Source organism: Drosophila santomea, chromosome 2R (assembly GCF_016746245.2).
Source record: "Drosophila santomea strain STO CAGO 1482 chromosome 2R, Prin_Dsan_1.1, whole genome shotgun sequence".
NCBI lineage: Eukaryota > Metazoa > Arthropoda > Insecta > Diptera > Drosophilidae > Drosophila > Drosophila santomea.
Genome location: NC_053017.2, coordinates 18786879 through 18804845, shown reverse-complemented (window position 1 = coordinate 18804845; position 17967 = coordinate 18786879). Strand labels below are relative to the sequence as shown.

The 17967-nt window shown below is 40.9% G+C and overlaps 2 protein-coding genes across 3 annotated transcripts; one reads left to right on the top strand and one right to left on the bottom strand.

Annotated features, from left to right (window-relative positions):
- The first annotated feature begins 2137 nt into the window (after positions 1 to 2137).
- LOC120445788 (aquaporin) lies at positions 2138 to 16827 on the top strand. 2 transcript variants are annotated; one of them, XM_039626394.2, is made up of 4 exons: positions 2138 to 2758; positions 10151 to 10329; positions 15753 to 16106; positions 16165 to 16827. In XM_039626394.2, exons 1-4 carry the CDS (start codon positions 2743 to 2745, stop codon positions 16351 to 16353), a joined length of 738 nt encoding a protein of 245 aa, XP_039482328.1. In that variant the 5' UTR covers positions 2138 to 2742; the 3' UTR covers positions 16354 to 16827. The 2 variants fall into 2 exon arrangements, with proteins under 2 accessions (XP_039482328.1, XP_039482327.1); XM_039626393.2 differs by lacking the exon at positions 2138 to 2758 and adding an exon at positions 6744 to 6951.
- LOC120445789 (C-type lectin 37Db) lies at positions 10619 to 15722 on the bottom strand. Its single transcript, XM_039626395.1, has 2 exons — positions 13990 to 15722; positions 10619 to 13927 (listed from the first exon to the last, which is right to left on the bottom strand). Exons 1-2 carry the CDS (start codon positions 14056 to 14058, stop codon positions 13298 to 13300), a joined length of 699 nt encoding a protein of 232 aa, XP_039482329.1. The 5' UTR covers positions 14059 to 15722; the 3' UTR covers positions 10619 to 13297.
- Positions 16828 to 17967: the final 1140 nt, after the last annotated feature.

The window sequence follows — 17967 nt, the reverse complement described above, 5'->3', positions numbered from 1 at the left end:
GCAGTGACCATTTGACTGATTTATGTGCTTTTGCATGCGTCTTGTACAAATTTGAATCGTTTCATTGGGGAAAAAAAATGTGATTTCCAGTGTCACTTATTTACCATTACAATGATTATTTATACTTTTATAGATGGCTTAATAATATTTTTAAAATAAGTTCTCAAGAGGAAAATAAACATTTTTGAAGCTCCTTACTATTATAAGAATTGCTTTCAATTATTTATTTTCGGTTATTACTAAAACCCCTTTGTGCTTTCGATGTATTGAAAGTTTTGTTAAGGTTCAGCACCATCTATTTTACAAACCTATCGTAGATAACCAAATAACAACTTAATAACAATTAAAGCGACTCTAATTTGATGATTTCTTTATTCCCATACAGTTCCTCGATGAAATTATACCTTCAATTGGTTTTCTTTGAGCAAACTCATAGGAGGAACTCATTGGTGAATGAAACGCCAGTTTCCAAGATCTATTGGTAACTCGACGGGCATACTCGCATAGCATCTCCACGGCGGCGATTATTATCTCGCCCATTTAGCCAGAGTTCGTGCCATTTTAATGGTTAACTGGCATTAAACATAATTACTCATTAAAGCCACAAAGCCGGCATGTCTTTCGCCTGACTTCCCCAGGCGCAGGCACAAGTAAGTAAAAGCGTCTACGAGTTGGCTCTTGTTTTCATAATGGGCCGAGACGCTTCCACAAACAAAATCGCAGCTCTTGGCGAGCAAGTCTCCTTTTATTTTGGGTTGTCACTTGTTTTGTCAATAACTCGCAACTGTTGCTCTGTTAAGAGATAAAAATAGCCCGCGACGACGACGTCGACAAGGTAAAAGCCCTCTTCACCACCAAAGCCGAGCAATCAATATGGCATATTAAAGTTGTGGAAAGCTGTTTAAAAGTGAAACTGATAAGGGCCAACCGTCCGTAGCCCATTAGCCTGGTTTTAAGGTGGAAAAGCTGCAAAAAGGTGCCATTAAAATAAAATGAAAACTGTTCCGGCATTCAGGTGGTTCTACTACGACTGCTTGGTGGTTCAATCTGGGTGGTTCAATCAGGGTGGTTCAATCAGGGTGGTTCAATCAGTCACGTGCAGCGTGTGTGGATTACCAAAAGTCCAAACCCCCCGGAATGATAAGGTCTCAGCTATGCGATAATTTCGTCTGAGGTCCGGCAGACCAGCGCAATTAGATTGATCAAAAAATGCTTTTATTGCTCCTCGAGTGCTATGTGCCACACAAGTCCATATATCAAGTGAACAAAATGGCAGGCGAGTTGTTCTTAGGCTGTGTGCAAAAACCCAAAATGGCTGTGAACTTTCCCCTTGGTCAATAGCAATTGGATTATGAGTTTGGCCATCTGACGGATAATTGAATTTAATGGGTTTTTAATTGCCGCCATATAAGGAATACTGTATTCTAGGAGCTTTGTGTGATTAATCGCATATCCCAAAGAGTAAGACACTTGCCACAGATTCTATATTATATGCAGTATTTTTATTATCCCATATTCTTCAGATATAATCTAGATAAGATATTATATCTGAAGAATATGAGACGTAAGTATTTATATCGAATATGAAACAGTTGATTTAAACCGATGTTATGCCAATTGGCTATAGAATAACTTTGGGGGAGAGCCCATACATATGTCATCAGTAACGGTTAGCTGATAACACCATGACTGGAAAATGTTTGGTGCTACGGGGTAGACGCAAGGCATTACTCATACTTGTGCTTCGAAAAATAGCGAAGCCACAAGCCATACTGACTAATTTAAGTCAGAACTAACTATCTGAGAGCTATTTCCGAAGGCCCAAGTAGGGATTTAATATTTTGCAAGCAACTCACAGCTCACAACTCACAACTCACTTTGGCAAAACAGAGCCATCAAAAGGCACAGGTCCGCGCCCATGAGCCATAACAAATGTTTTCGCGCCCCCATTCGATTAAGTCATCCAGATCCTTTGGCGTCCGAGTGGGCACAAGTGGAGCTTCGCGGTGGCCAAGCCCCAAAACTGAAAAATCTGACTTCGGCAGCGACGCCAACTGCGACTGCTACGTCGACCGCGACTGCGACTGCGACTGCGGCAGAGAGTATATCAGTTACAGTCGCGGCGTTGGCAACGCTTATTTGCGCTCGAGCAGCGAACGTGGTAGCACAGCTTTGAACACTACAGCACTACAGTCCAGACTGCGAGCAAAAAGAAAAGCGGCAGTTTCGAAAATCCGAAAAGGAAATCGAGTTCGGAGCGGATAGTTTAATTGGCGATAATAATAATAAAATCGAGTTAGTGCACGTTGCGCTTTCCAATTACAAAGGAAAATTTCAAAAAAAAATATTGCAGTCCAGTGAAGAAAATCAGCCTGGCAATCAGTCAGTCAGTCAGTTAGTCGGGTGAAAATAATTTGACAAAAACTCCGCTTTCCGCCCATTCGACTCCGTGTGGTCGAGTGGCAGACAATTGTGCAACCTCAAGACTCTTAACCTTAACAATTATATTTCGGCCACAAAAAACTTTTGGCACAATTCAGTTCAGTTTGAGTGCGCGCCAACTCACTTTTACCCGCAGCCAAAAGCAATAAGGCAAAAAGCACGCTTTGAAAACGAAAGCAAAGCACAAGTTCGATACAAAACGCCCCACGCTTGCCAAAAATCTCAAGTGGCAGCCCCCAGAAGACAGTAGAGCGAAGCCAGAAGACCGAAGACAGAAGACCGAAGATAGAAGACAGCAAAATGGTCGAGAAAACAGGTGAGTGATTGGCGATTGGAGGCTGGAGAATACGTGTGTGCCAAGGTTAATTGCGAGCAAATTGGGGGCGAGAGTGCGCCAAATGCTTTATGCTTTTGTGCGAAAGTTAATCCCACTCGTTCGGTGCTGGTTTGCAATTTGCTATTGCTATTGAAATAATTTCAGAGGAACTGCACTTACCTATAAATCTCTTTCTTCTATCTTTTCTTATCTTACACGAGTGAAATTAAAATTACAAAAATATTACAATACAATTTTAAAAAATCGTCTTTTAATTGAATTAAGTACGCATTTTGTTTATGGGATTTCACTTTCAAAGCACACAAACAGTAACCCAAAATGTGCCTTAAATTAATCATTCTTGCACAATCAATCAACTTTAATAAGCCATGCAAAGATGTTTTGATAAATTATCTTTGTTTTTTTCTATTTTTTTTTATTTTTGAGTGGTTGGGCGAATCAAAGAGTAGCCCGCCTGTCGATAACGATAACGAGATGATTGGTTTTCAATAATTTCTCTGGCGCAGCATGACAAATACATTAAATTAGCCCCGAGTTATTTTTCTATAGTTAGGCGTAGCTTTTTGTTGCTTCGATTTAGCTTCCGTGGCGATTGATGATGGTTTCTGTAACTGAAAGTTTGCATGACAGCAAAGCCTCGAATGGAAAAAGATAGATAGGAGAAAACTTAGCTGGGTAAAAAGTAAACAACAGCGGAAACTCCGGTCGGGGCAATTTATGCGATGATGATGATGACTCCCCAATGAAAGCAATAAAACCACAGCGAACCAAGTCAAGTCATGTGAATGAACTGAAGAAAACAAGTCCAAGAGCCAAATAAATAGGAACTTTTATTTGCTCACTCTCAACAGCCAATTAATTGAAAACCTAATTGCATTCCCTGTTTGCTCCGAAGAATTAAAGCCGATCTCTGTCTGTTCTGCCGATATCGTTGTGATAATGGCCATAATATTTACCCGGCCCTGAATACTCATTTGGCAGGCAAGAATTCTCGGTTCCAGCTAATTAATGTCAACGCCTGAGCATCTATTTGCTCAAGTGTTCAAACACAGGGCTCCATATTTGATTTAGATATTAAATATGTTCACTTAACTTGGCTGCTTAATGGTCGAGTGGAGTTTTTAGACCAGTAAGCGGTTAAAAATAGTCGAGTGAGGTGCGTGAGAAATTCGCGGCCCTTTGGCGCTGAAATTCTGCAAATTGTTGTACACACGAGTGGCTAATTTGATATCCCTCTTTCGCCTAACATCTTTCCGCCTCATAATTCAATGCGTTGTCATCTTGGACCGACATCACGATATATGTGTATATATATGTATATAGACTTCCACTTGAAGTTAGTAGCTGCTGTTTTTGCGCAGATATAAAATTACAGTAATAATCGTGAGCGGAGTTGACATGACATCACGGTGAAATTGGCATTCAAAACAGTAGCACACTTAAGGCCAGGAAGTGGTTTTGGTACGAAGCAGAGAACATTTAGACATTTAGCACAGTTAGTGCACATCCCCAGTTAATTCCACCCAACTGAGCTGAGTTCTCAATGGAAGATCAACTTGTTTGCTAAGCGGATAGCTTATAATTAAGATAATAAGCTGCCATTGAGATGCAGAGGGGCGAAGATGCTCGGTTCCCATGGAAAGTTTTTGATACACGTAACGATCAATTAAATCTACGGAATTGTGATTTGCTATAGAAGCGATTGTGTGCAGTTCCGAATATGTAGTCTACTTGGGTATATTTTTGAGAGAAATACCACCTTGTTGGCTTTTAAAAAGCCATCAATTAAACAGCCTTTCAGTCTCCCAATTTTCCCTATCGTCGCGCAAATTATCGCCATTAATTGACAAACTTCCAGAGTTAGTCATAAACCACAAACCCCAATAAATTGCCTCTGATTTATGGTGCATTGTAAACGAGTTAAGCGACATAAATTCGTTTGAGCAAAAGCCCATAAAGATTACAAGTGAGTTTGAACGTACTCCTCCCGCACAGCAAACGAGCAAACGAAAACTGAATAGTCCCTGCCCAACTGACTAATTAATTTATAACGATTTTAATGGCCAGCGAACAGGTTTCGATCTTTCCCGCGACTGTTATTAATAAAATCATCACCTTGCCGAACAAAAGTGCCCAAGAGTTGCGCAAAGCCGAAATTAATAATCCGATTAAATTGATTAATTGTTGTAGACGAAATGGATTGAAAACAATATGCCAGAACCTTTTGTATTGCACTTACAAATGCCAAATTAATGCCCTTTGCTTGACATTAACTTTGGCTGAACGACAGTAACATAATTTGCATACATATATGGTCAGGAATAACGCTTGTAAATTTACACAACCCATTTAAGAGACTTCTGGAGAGACACACCTTGTGGTCCTTTGTTTCAGGCCAAAAAGAGTCTTACGTAAAACCCACAATTTCGCTAATTTATTTCACTTTCTTGTTGGTTATAATTGCGCACGTGTCCGAGTGACGCCAGTCAAGGAAATTACCACTTGATACGCCTTAAAAACTATCATAAGCCATTAGACTAGTTCAGGAGAATCGCAGACAATTTCTTCAGATCCCTGCCCATTTTGAATGATGGGGAAACATATGAGCAGAGATGGCCATAAATTAGGAAACTTATGCCAAAATTGCGTGCCAGGAGCGAATTAACGAGTTTGGGGATATGGAAAATGAGGTGAGAAATGGCGACAGGCGATGACATTGCTCATGTTCTAATAATACGCAGATAAGTCATGGCTAACCCAAAGCCAACCCCAGTTCCCCAATCAACATAACCAGCCAAGTGATTCGCGGGGCCAGGACTTGGGAGCGGCTTCCGAAGAGCCAAGCCTTTGACTTGGCCTTTATTCATGGGCACGTGTGCCCCACCACGAGCTCTCACTTTGATTTTCGCCCCAGCCAAGGTTGGGGCCAAGCGGCACTGAGAGAAATATGTACTCGAAAGATATAGTTTAAACAGTAGAGTACTCTTCAATGGTTGGAATAGTTTATTTTCAGAGTTTCTAAGCCACTTTAATGTGTAAGGAAACGTGTACTTTCCGGACTAATACCACTTGCCCATGGCCAAACTTACACCCAATATCTCTCAGTGTCCGTTCCACACAATGTTTCCAGGATGTGAGCACATTGGCAGAAAACCGCATAGTACAGGTGGAAGACCATGTCGAACGGACATCCGCGGCAACGTCGAGTTTATGGGAAGTGCAACGCCGCTTTTCCCGGGGGTCAGACATGCACTTGGCATAGATTCCGATTCGGAACACAATGTGGATTACTATGTTTGGGTCTGGGTGCCACTAATAACACGGTAATTATATGCAGCCTAGCCACCTCCAGCCGTAGATGGGGATCCAAAACAGTCTGGCTATCCGGGAGCAGCCAGCTCACCTGACTCACCTATCTTATCGTTCTGAGCAGTTCTGAGTTCTGAATAGTCGGTTCAGGCAATAGCCATAAATCGTTGGACTGAATGTACTTGGCAGCAAATACATACTTAAAGGCGAACGGGCAGCGAATTGAAGATGATATCTCGCCCATTGCGAAATAGCTGAGTGCTGCGAGGGCCACTTAAGTCGTGGGTAAGGTTCTGAAAATGTGAAAGTGAAATTTCTCGGTAGATTGTTATCTATCAGGCCTGCCAACGATAAGAAAAGCGCTTAGATTCATTGCCTCACATTGTGTGGGGAAGACGCGCAGCGACCTTGACATTATAATTGAATATGTGGGATCTGCTGCGAAACGAATTCTCTATACCCTCATGGTAAGAGTAGCTTCAATGAAGAAGTAAATCTTTTCGTTTTGGACCAACAAGTCAAAGAAATCATATAGCAGTTATATAGACTCTTTATAGAAGGAAGGATTTTAAGAACATGGTTTAATCAAATTGTAAATATTTATTACATATATGGCTTAGCATTTCGACTCTTGGAAAGAGTATGAGACACTTGAAACTCAGTCGTCAAGCGATTTCAATCTCCTCCAGCACGAGGAATAAAAATTTTCTTTTTCCCTATTCTGTTCGATTGTTGTGAACAAAGTGATACAAAGCTCGACTCGAAGCCATTCTTTACCTGCTTTGAATTTCTAATTTCCGCCTGGCTGTGCAAGGAACCTCAAACCATCAAAAGCAAAATGTGTGGCGATAATTGTAAGAGAGGTATGTATAAGCACAGGTACATTTTGGTATGTGGGTCAGTCGATTCTCAGCCAACTTCTTGATGGCTTAAAGACTCTGGAACGATTTTGCAGCGTTTTAAAATTATTACGCATACGCCGGGAATTTTTCGATTCGAAAGAAATGAAATGTTAAGTGTACGCGTACATGGCGCTTGTTTATGTTTCCATTTGCGATAGCGAAGCAAGTTTGCTTTTGATGTGCGCCCCACTAATTAATTTCATGTCGATGGCAATGGCAATGACAACTGTCGTGTTCTGATTGATGGGCTGGGAAAACTGATGGAGTTGTCCCAAGATTTCGAATTAATTTAGAACACACCTTTACTTAGAATTCATTGGGCGAGAGAGCGAGCCTATCTTTTTGCCCCTTATTAAATTAATTACCATTCATTATGGACAATATCAAATGGTATTCAACAAATTAAAGGCGAAATTAACAGAGATAAATCTTCATCTCGCAAATGTATCTCGACTGGCCTTGCTGACGGATTGTTTTTATGGCTATATGGCTATATGGTTATATTTTTTGCTAAAACACACACAAAATCCAGTCGAAAACCTCGACGTCGTCACGCCCTCACCTTCCAATTGATGACTATTGTGTGTAATTGTTGTTATTATGATTTTTTCTTTTTGTTAATACAATTTTTAATGTGTTATTGTGGACGGCCCAAGTTATTGGGTTTCGCATTTCGCATTTTCTTCAGACCACTTTCAATGGCATATCAAGATGTGTGTTTGTTCGTTGTTTGTTGTTGAGCATTAGCCGAAATCTCCCAAGGATTTGGTGGCAAGAAGGCCTACGAAGGTTGTTAAGGCCCAAAGCAAATCGCACATGGGCCATTTAGATTAAGTTGAGTAAACGGCGGAGATAAGGTTTATTTTTAGGTAGCAGCCACTACTTTATCTTTATGGAGACCTTTGAGTTGTTGAGTTAGTTGGCTTCCTAAAAGCCAGCCCCAAGATATAAAGCCCATCAATTAAAGAACTGATTGCTGCTGATTGCTGAATTGATTGCCCAGGCAGGCGTTTACTCAGCCCCAATTGCTATTATGCAACTCGAGCCAAAGTTACTGCCAATCTGAGTATGAACTAAACGCATCAAGTGCATTTCACGTCCCAAAGCCGCAATGAAAGCCGCACAAATTGCTTATTAATGATGCCGGGGTTACATTGAACTTGAATCGCAATCTTCAATTCAATTGCCATGATTAATATCTGGCAGATGAAGTTATTAATTTCCCCCGCTCACCGTTGCATTGATTGATTGTCAAACGGGATGGGTCAGTTCGGCAATAATTTGTGTTTGTTCGTCCCACAATGATCGTGTAATTATGTTTGACATTTCGTTATCTTTAATTAAATTCAATTTACATTTGCATTTGTTGTTTGGTTGCGGCAAATTAACATTGAGAGAACAGCGCTTGAATTAAACAAACATTCGATGCAAATAGACCATAAATTTTGCGCTCCTATGCTAATTGAGTTTTGGCCAATTGCGATTCTTGTCAACAGGTCGATCTGGTTTCATTTTCCAATCTTATTTACGCGAATATGTGGGTGTTTTAGCGCCCACCAATCTGGCGATTCTATCATATTTCAGTTGATAAAATGGTTATGGCTCCTAATATTCTCTAATGGCCACTTCCTGGGCTTAAAATATTTAGATCGAAATGTTGATAACTGATTTCTCAAATTTACTGTCACTTTTTAAGGCTGTTAGTCACCCCATAAGACCTCACTTGTACCGCTCTATCAGTTGGTGTTTCTATTCCGATAAAAAGTGACGCCAAAGTAGAAGTTATTTATGGGTTTTGTGTTTTTTGCTCGGGGGCATTCCCCGGGGATCTCTGCTCATTCAGATCACGTTGTCCTGCATCTCGACAAAGCTGGTCATTTGATATTTTCACCCGATTACTATGTACTCCAATTGAATTTAAAGAGGCTAGTGCAGTTTTCAATCGTTTTTGAACGGATGCCAGTGGCCAAAGCTAACTGCTGACTGACACCCAGATTTTTATGAGTTTTTCCCTGCACTGCCACTATCGCTGGTTTTCAGAGTCATGGGACGCCAGATAATTGCCGTATTAAGTGAAGTGTGCGAACCTGGTGATAACATCACCAGCTTACTTATCAGCAGAAACGGAGGCGTTGTGTGCTCATCACTTAATGTGATGTTTTGGTCGAGTGGCGGGGCCATAAAATTTATTTTATTTAAATGCGGCTTAAGTAACAGGGTTAGGACCCATTTTTGGCTCTGTTGATAAGCCCCACTTATTGTCCATTTCATTTCTCCCAATTAAGAGGCGTGCATCAGGCTTGTAAATAGTTTTATTGGCAGTGCAATTGCGGTGTGGAGTGCACTTTTTCGCAAACATTTGCTAGGACAATTAATTAACAACCACACATTAGCATTAGCACCCAATGATGCCTGGCAGGGGCAATAATGACAAATGAAAGGCTTCTGTCAGGAAGTCAACACCGAAGTGCTATTAAACAAATGAATTAATCAATCGATGCAAATTGTTTGAACAGACTGCGCAAGGTGCAAATAGGTTGAATAGTTTGAACAAAGGGTAAACAATTTGAAGCGTGAATTATGCTACTTTAGGCATTTTGCACTGCACTTTGTTTCGCTAATATAAATTATATAAAGTAAGCGCAGGCATTTCGAGAGAATGAGGTGTGAAATTTCACTAGAACTTATTTGACGTAATTGCACAGAACGTGCATATTTACCAGCTTGTTTTTATTGCCTACAACGTCACATAAATACATACATCAAATACCTTATTTTACCTTTTTCCCCACTTCCCTTCTACCAAACGCAATTAAATTTGAAATTAAAATACAAAAACATATTTGAGTTCGCTGCGAATTGGAAAAAAAAAGTTCCTACGTTAATTACATTCTAATTAGTGTGCTGGATTTCCCCCAGTGATTCTACTCAAATCAGCGCTACACAGTTGCGTTAATTTTTGTATTGTTTTTTATTGACTAAGAATTGCATCAAACCGACAATAAGCTGACAAAAAGTAATAATTAATAATGATTTGGCATGCGCTGCGCAAGTATCAATCAACTGTTTTTGCGATCTCTGATTACTGATTTCTGATTTCTGCGATTTTGTTGCGATTACTAATCTCTGTCTGTGTTTGGTTCGTATTTTCCATTTGCAGAAATGTCGAAATTCGTTGGCGTTGCCGACATAACCGAGAACAAGAAAATCTGGCGCATGCTGCTCGGCGAACTGGTGGGCACATTTTTCTTGATCTTCGTCGGCGTTGGCAGCACGACGAGCGGAAGTGTACCACAAATCGCATTCACCTTTGGCTTGACGGTGGCCACCATCGCCCAGGTAACTATACGCACACAGATTGCCGATAGGATGGACCAAAGTTGGTTTGCACATGCAAAGAGCGCGGCGCAACGGGGCGTATGATTAATTTTCGGGCAATTCTTAATGGAAATTGTATTCAAACGGCTATATATCTTTTAGAGTTCTTATTTTTAAATATGATAATATTTTTAAAGTCAACTCTTTGGTTGTACTATTACCTTCTTCCACTTAAGATACTTGATATCAAGTTAAACTATAATTAAACTATAAAATACTATACGATACGATATGATAATATTTGGTTGTACTTTTACATTCTTCCACTTAAGATATCACTTGATATCAAAAATATTTTTACAAAATCTAAATAATATTTTGCCGTTTTAATACATATACTTAGAGCAGTGTTCCCCATGAAACTTGGGTCCACCCTAGTAAACGCAATACAGATCATGCGTACAAAGAGAACGCATCGAGCTGCAGACCTGCGATTTGCGATCTGCTACTTGCGATCTGCTAGCCAAGTCGGAGATTTCAGGCCAGAAGTCGGCGGTGCTTGTGGCGATCGGCGGGCATTTTCAAGGACACGCCACCGCCGCGTTACACTTTCGGCTCATTCACAAACGCAGCGTTTTTGGCCAAGAGACATTGGCATTTAAAAGCGACAACATATATAAAACACAAAAAAAACAAATGGACAGCGAATGCAGCTCGAGCTTGCCGGTTGGTTGCCGCTCAAAACACAGAACTGAAAACTGAAAACTTAAAACTGAAAACTGAAAACTCAAGACTCAAAACTCAAGACTGCGTGCGAATGTAATTTAGAAAATTGACAGATTTACAAACGCACACTCGCAGTGCGAATAATAAATGCGCGCTCGCAGCAAAAGCGTCTGCGCTGGCAATTAACATTAATCAACACGCAAAATATGCAATTAGATTATTATGCGTTTAATTACGCTATGCTGTGCGTTGCCAGTGACGACTGTTGTCGTGCCTTAGCATTTAAAGCATTTAAAGCAATCTGCGCTTTGCATTCGATTCATTCGATTTATTCGATTTATGGCACTACAAAAGTCAAGCTCAACCGACCGAATCCATCAAGAACACGAAAAGGCTTCTATGGGCATCTATTTTTAGATCCCTGTCTCATTAGTTTGGGGCATTATGAATGGGAAATTCTTCGATTTTAAATATTCTTTTAGCAAAAACTCGTATATGGTAATTTTCAGATATATTTTTTTACACTTCATCTTAGAAAGCAATTATCTGTATTAAAGTAGATCCACTTACGAAGTTTCATCACGCATGCTAAAAAAAATCGCCCCACGTTGGGCGCTATATATTTGTGCATTGAATAAGAGGCTGGTCTTACATGTCGTATGACGAATGTGGCACGGCTAAATAAAGCGCTTGCCTCTCGAATTTATGCTTATGACTTGAGCAGTTGCAAGCTAATAATCATACTGAAAGCGTTGATAATTTGCACAATGAAATCAAGTAGCATATTGGCAGCATAATGCATGCTTGTTTCTGCCATTTCCCCGCGAAAAACACTTGCAACACATTCGCTATTAGTGGCAAATCACGTGAAGAGATCAGTCATGTGCTTGCCACAAGTGGCAGGCTTTTCAGCCTTTCCACATCTCCATGACTTGCAGCGCCGATCGATTGGCTCCGCTGAAGCCCAATGTATTGCCAATTTCGCCAGCAGGTGTGACGACAATGCCCGTTCGTCATCGTCGTCGTTATCGCCATCGCCATCGCCAAACCCAAATACCCTGCAATGGGTGTTCAATGGAGCGAGACGCGTGGCGTCAAATTGGAAATGGGAAAACGTGCTAATTGCCAGCGATCGAGCGCCCTGGAATGGCTAGTCCAGTAATAGTGCCAGAAATAAGTCAAGAAATATGATATTGCAAGGCATCTGCTCAGACTGTTGACTATTGAGTTACCCCTCGCGATCGGCACTTCAAATGCAAATCACTAGCAGATCCACATTTGTATGCAGTTTGCATGCGGCGATTGCTCGAAAGGCGGCAAAGAGGAAGTGAATCAAAGAAAATGAAATTTAATGCACCTGAAAAAGCTTAGAGAAAATGGCAAACGACAATTACGTACGTGCATGGAAAAATTCACATTAACCGATTTTAATGTGGCTTGTAAATTGTCATGTCATGTTAACCGATTGTTATCGAAAATTCAGCTAGGGATTGGCTTTTATAAGGGGTTTCAATTAAACACATTGTTTTAGTATAGGAAAATTACCTGCTGCTGATATTAAAGCGTTGCAATAATATGACATTTTATTGTAGAAATGCTAACAAACTGCCCAATGAGTTCAAATAATAAAGAAATAAACATGCCCATTATTTTGATTTAATTATGCAGTCGTAGTTAAGGCACAAAAAAAAAATGCAAAAAGAAAAACAAATAAACTTGGTGCGTGCAACGTTCACGTTTTTGTTTTCAATTCGCGATCGCAATCGAATCGACTTGGTTGAACAAACTTCGACTTCGACTTCGACTTTGGCTTTGGCCCGATGCGAACTTGAATTGAATTGGCCAACAAGCAGAACGCAACAACAATCGCCAAAATGCCGCTGAAAAGCAGAACGAAACAAACAAGTTAGCATTCGATTTTCAGCTGAAAAGCCATAAAATATGATTTAAGCGTAAATGTCGAACTTCGGTTTCCACTGCACATGCGTAAGCCAATCGATCTCTATATCGCACGTATTTGTATATTTGTATATATATCTCGTTCGGGGGAAGAGTCTTGCCAGACTTTTTGTAGCCAATGGAAAACCTTGAGATAATAAAATAGTGGTTTATAAAATTATATATTATATTTATGATTATATCTACTGATATTCGATCTTATTCCAACTGGTTCGTTTTGAAATTCCTTTCAGACTGATTTCCTCTATAAACCATTTGCCATTTCATAACTCAAACAAAGCTAAGGCGATAGTTAGTAGATGCTCTATACTTCAATAGATTTTTCGCAAATAAAGAAGAGATGGGCGGAACACTCGTTATCATTCATGGTAGTTTTCCCGTTGAATGTACGCACATCCACGCACTTTCCATCTTTCGTGGGCTCACCCTCGGCCCAACTCAGAAAGTTGGCTTTCGATCCTTTGGTCACAGACACGAATTCACATTCGTTGAACTGGCTGGTCACGTCGATCCAGTAGCGATTTAGGCCATTAAGCTGGTTATTAAATCCATCCAATTCCTCCTGAGTTTGCAGACTGGCCAGATGGCCACCCATTTTATGGCACTTTTCCAACGCCGCGTGCCAGTTTAGCTTCTGTTCCTTCTCGATGTAATAGTATTTGCTTCCCAGTTGCTGAAAAGTGTCGTTCCTTTCCAGTTTTCTGGCCATTGGTGCGCCGTGTGCCAGAAGTAGTTGCGAAGTATTTTGCCTCTCCTGCTGCAAGTCCATTGAAGTGCCAAAACTGTGCAGTCTTCGGTCATTTAGTGCTATTCTCGCAATAGAAACAGCTGCTTCACAGGCCTCAGCCCTTCGTTGCAAACTGCCCATGTTCGACATGCAGGGATTCAAGACTCCGTAGCAATATGCCGCACATTGGGCATCGCATTCAGTGCCCTAAGGAGAAATGTGAATTTAATATTTTTCACTTTTTTAAACTACTTATCTGCAGCACTCACCTCGCAGGCTGCTGAGTGGCATGACCTCAGGCATAACGACAGCACCAAAAATGAAGTAAATCTCAGCATTGCTGCGATTGTGACAACTTGTGAATTCGACTGGCAAATGCAGACTGACTTGAATGCATCGGAGCCAAAGATATTAGAAAGCAATCCAATAAAGAAAGAAAACAGAAAATCTGACGCTTCGTGATAAGAGATGTCTTATCGCTCTGCACAGCATATATGTATGCATGTACCTTATCATCATGCAGAGAAAAACATAATGCAGTGTCATTAAAATGAATAACAAATTAGCCATACATTTTTGTAATGCATTTGGTGTACTATAGAATTCATAATTCGATAGGCAGATCGGTTGGGTGTAATTAAAAAGTCATATCAATTAATAAAGCCGCTCGAAATGCGTAGAACACAGCCAGCGTAATCACATAGGCCTAACTCGATTGAAGCCATACTTCATCGATGACTCACGTCTAAGTTCAGTCAGTCCGTCATTCTCGGTTTTCACAAGCAGCCGGTCCGTCGATCGCGATTGCTTTCGTTGCATATATTAAATTTAATTATGGGTTTCGGGCTCGACAATAAATTTGATTAATTTCACGACTCTTCGAGTGTGTGCAACTGCGAGTTTAAAGCACCTGAGACGACGAGTGGAGGCATTGAGTCGAGAACAATAGGCCTACCATTGTGGCTAAAAACTAAAAGCTGAAAACTAAAAACTAAAAACTGAAAACTACGATCAGAACGATTAGATCCGGCGGAGTAGCATTTGGCAGCAAAGGCGGCAACTTAGTATTAGACAGACAAAGTCGAAATTGCGCTGCACGCATGAGCATAACCAAAATGTCAAGAAGTTGTTCGAGTTGTAGTGGCTGCTCGGATTTGTGGCCTATTGCCGTACCGTTTGGGCCGCAATCGCGACTCGTACTTGCTCTTGGCGGCATTTGTAATTAGCGTTTTGTGGCCGAACAGCCAAAGCCAACACACGGCCACTTTTCGCGCATTTATTAATTAAACGCAAAGCGACGCACGACATTGGCCGTGCGGCGAACTGCGAACTGCGAGCTGCGAATCGCGAAATCCATATTAAAATCGAATTCGTATCAGCAAAACGTAGAGAAACACGGCTGCAAAGAGATTTCAAACATAGAAGCCTGCACATCGACCTTGGGCCGAGTGAGCAGTGCGTTTCGGGCTCCATTCATAACACTCGATCCAATCCAATCCAATCCAATCCAATGCAATGCAATGCGATCATATGGCTGTGATGATCGACTGTGATTTCCATTTAAGTGGTTCCATGTGATCCCTCCACGGGCAATGACTCAACAGAACTTCGAATCACTTTTACTTTCCAGCCAGCTCGACCTGAACTTTGCAGACACGCTAAACACAATAAATGCACTCGAGTGCATCTCACATCTGACAAATTGCTTGTATCCGCTGGCAGTTCGATGTGCAGGCGATTGTGCAATGGAAAATTCGGAAAATCGCACAATCAGCTCCATGGCAAAGGGCAAACTTTGAAAGAAGATGGTTAAGATGTTGCGTTGTCAACTCGACATTGGCAAGCCCCGATTCTGGTGGAGATAGGCGCCATTATGTGTTGACTGTGCCCTACCTTCCACAAGTTGAATTTGTTCTTCATAATTTAATGAACATTCCACACACTTTACTATCAGCGATATTCTACTACCTATTTGTTGAGCCTTATACACAAATATATTATATTGGACATCCTTTAATTTTGTGCTCTTCAGGGCTTGGGTCACCTCAGTGGCTGCCACATCAATCCGGCCGTCACCCTTGGATTCCTGATCGTCGGCGAGATCAGCATGCTGAAGGCTTTCTTCTACATGATCGTCCAATGCGTGGGCGCCATTGCTGGAGCGGCTGTGATCAAGGTGGCACTCGATGGAGTGGCTGCTGACGATCTGGGCATTTCCTCCTTTGATTCCAGCCTGAACTGTGCACAGGCGGTGCTGATCGAGGCGCTGATCACTTTTATTCTGGTGTTCGTGGTCAAGGCGGTTTCGGACCCTGGCCGCCAGGATATCAAGGGATCAGCGCCACTGGCTGTTGGCTTGGCCATCACCGCTGGTCATCTGTGTGCGGTAAGTCCGAACTAAAGGAGTACTCTGACTGAATGGGTGATAAGTGTACCAATTGCAGGTCAAACTGAGCGGTGCCAGCATGAATCCCGCCCGCTCCTTTGGTCCCGCCGTGGTGCAGGGCATCTGGACCTACCACTGGGTCTACTGGGTGGGTCCCATTGCCGGCGGCCTGGTGGCCGGAATCATCTATAGATTAGTCTTCAAGGTACGCAAGGGCGATGATGAGACCGACTCGTACGACTTCTAGACCGTGGCTACAAATACCGTTCATGTATTTCTGTAAATGTCCGCACCTGCTTCCCATTCCCATCACCCACATTCGCTTTCCATTTAGCCAGATTCACATCGAATTCGTTTGCCAAAATTTCTCGTAGTTTAGGTTGGCTCCACCATCACAACCAAGCAGAATTTTCAGCGCAATTGTACCATTTAAATTGTTATTTGAATAAGCAAGAAAGCAAGTGTCTCGTTTTAGTTGTACCGCGAAGCCAACACATTAAAATATGCAATATTGTATTTGAGTAATTTTAAGCTAAATTATATGCACATCATCATTACGCGAATCGAAGGAAAACTGTATTGAAGCTTCACAAAATTTTACTGCGAAAGCACTTTCCAAACCAGCGAACAGGTGGATTACCTATGCCGTTGATCGCCACTTGCTGAGCACCTGCGAATTGTATTATGACTATGTGTAATAAAAAATATTAAGAAAATACAACCGCCCATCTTTGTCTGAATGTCCTGGGGCTTCACTCATTGTCAATCATCATCAGTGGCATTACTACTATTATTTACTTGCACAACATTCCGAAAGCAACTATTATTAATTGAACTATGTTCGAAAATCAGGAATTTGCTGCTTAATTTGGGCTTACCGATATTTTTATAAGTGAAAACAACAAAATAAGATTGAGCATACATCACAGGCAATCTCATTTGGTGACATAATTACTAATTTTTGGAGTTTAGACCTATGCTGCTTTTGGAAGTAAACTAATTTGGGAAATTAAGTATAGTTTTCCGTTATTACAAAGGAGAGCATTCTATGGATATCGCTTGGTTTTTCAATAAGTATAAAACGGGCGTAAAGCCGTGTGTTGGGTATCTTTCTGTGTGGATGCTAATATATACATTTCAGCTTAAGAAGGGCTGTACCCCATTTCAAGGTCATGAATCATTGTGGTCACTAGACGCCCTCAGAATCCCTGTAATGGCTTGGTTCGCATTTTCGATCCTTTGCATTCTACTGATGATGTACTGCGTGCTCACACAAACAACATAACTCGGATTTCCATACGTGCATTAATTAGGATATTAAGGTATTTTCTTTTTTTTTTTTGGGATTTAGTTTCTTTGACTGTGCTACCGGTATTCTAAACTCTGTTTTTATTTTCAGGTTTGATTTAAGGATCATGGGCCGGAATGTGCTATTAACTTAAGCATCATTAAAAAAACACAAAATATTAAGTCATAGTTTTAGTAACTATAAAATATTCTTAATAGGTATTTTATGAATGACTACGGGCTGGCCCTATATAAAACGGTGTTATACATTAAAAACAATAAAATTTCATGAACTTTTTATTTATTCAGGGACATTATTATGCTATCTGGTTGCTTTCCCTCTGAAATTATAATGTTTCTACAAATTGAAATGTATTTTACACACAGCTAGTCGAGAAGCGAACCCGTTTCGTTTTTTGATAAAGTAATGTCAATGCCTAACACTAGAGGGCGGTAAAACGGTTTTAAAAACAGCCACAAAGTCAAAATTATTCTTCACTATCGTTAGCTATTTATTATAACCGAATTTTGCAATTGTTTCCGTGGAGGGGTTCTAGTATCCTCGAATTGAAAA

Bases quoted from the DNA above. Each gene is read 5' to 3' on its own strand.
- LOC120445788 (XM_039626393.2), top strand. From the start codon at position 6,927: ATGTGTGGCGATAATTGTAAGAGAG. The intron at 6,952-10,150 runs GTATGTATAAGC...TTCCATTTGCAG, and splicing joins TGGCGATAATTGTAAGAGAG to AAATGTCGAAATTCGTTGGC. The intron at 10,330-15,752 runs GTAACTATACGC...TGTGCTCTTCAG, and splicing joins CGGTGGCCACCATCGCCCAG to GGCTTGGGTCACCTCAGTGG.
- LOC120445789 (XM_039626395.1), bottom strand. From the start codon at position 14,058: ATGCTGAGATTTACTTCATTTTTGGTGCTGTCGTTATGCCTGAGGTCA. The intron at 13,928-13,989 runs GTGAGTGCTGCA...ATTTCTCCTTAG, and splicing joins GCCACTCAGCAGCCTGCGAG to GGCACTGAATGCGATGCCCA.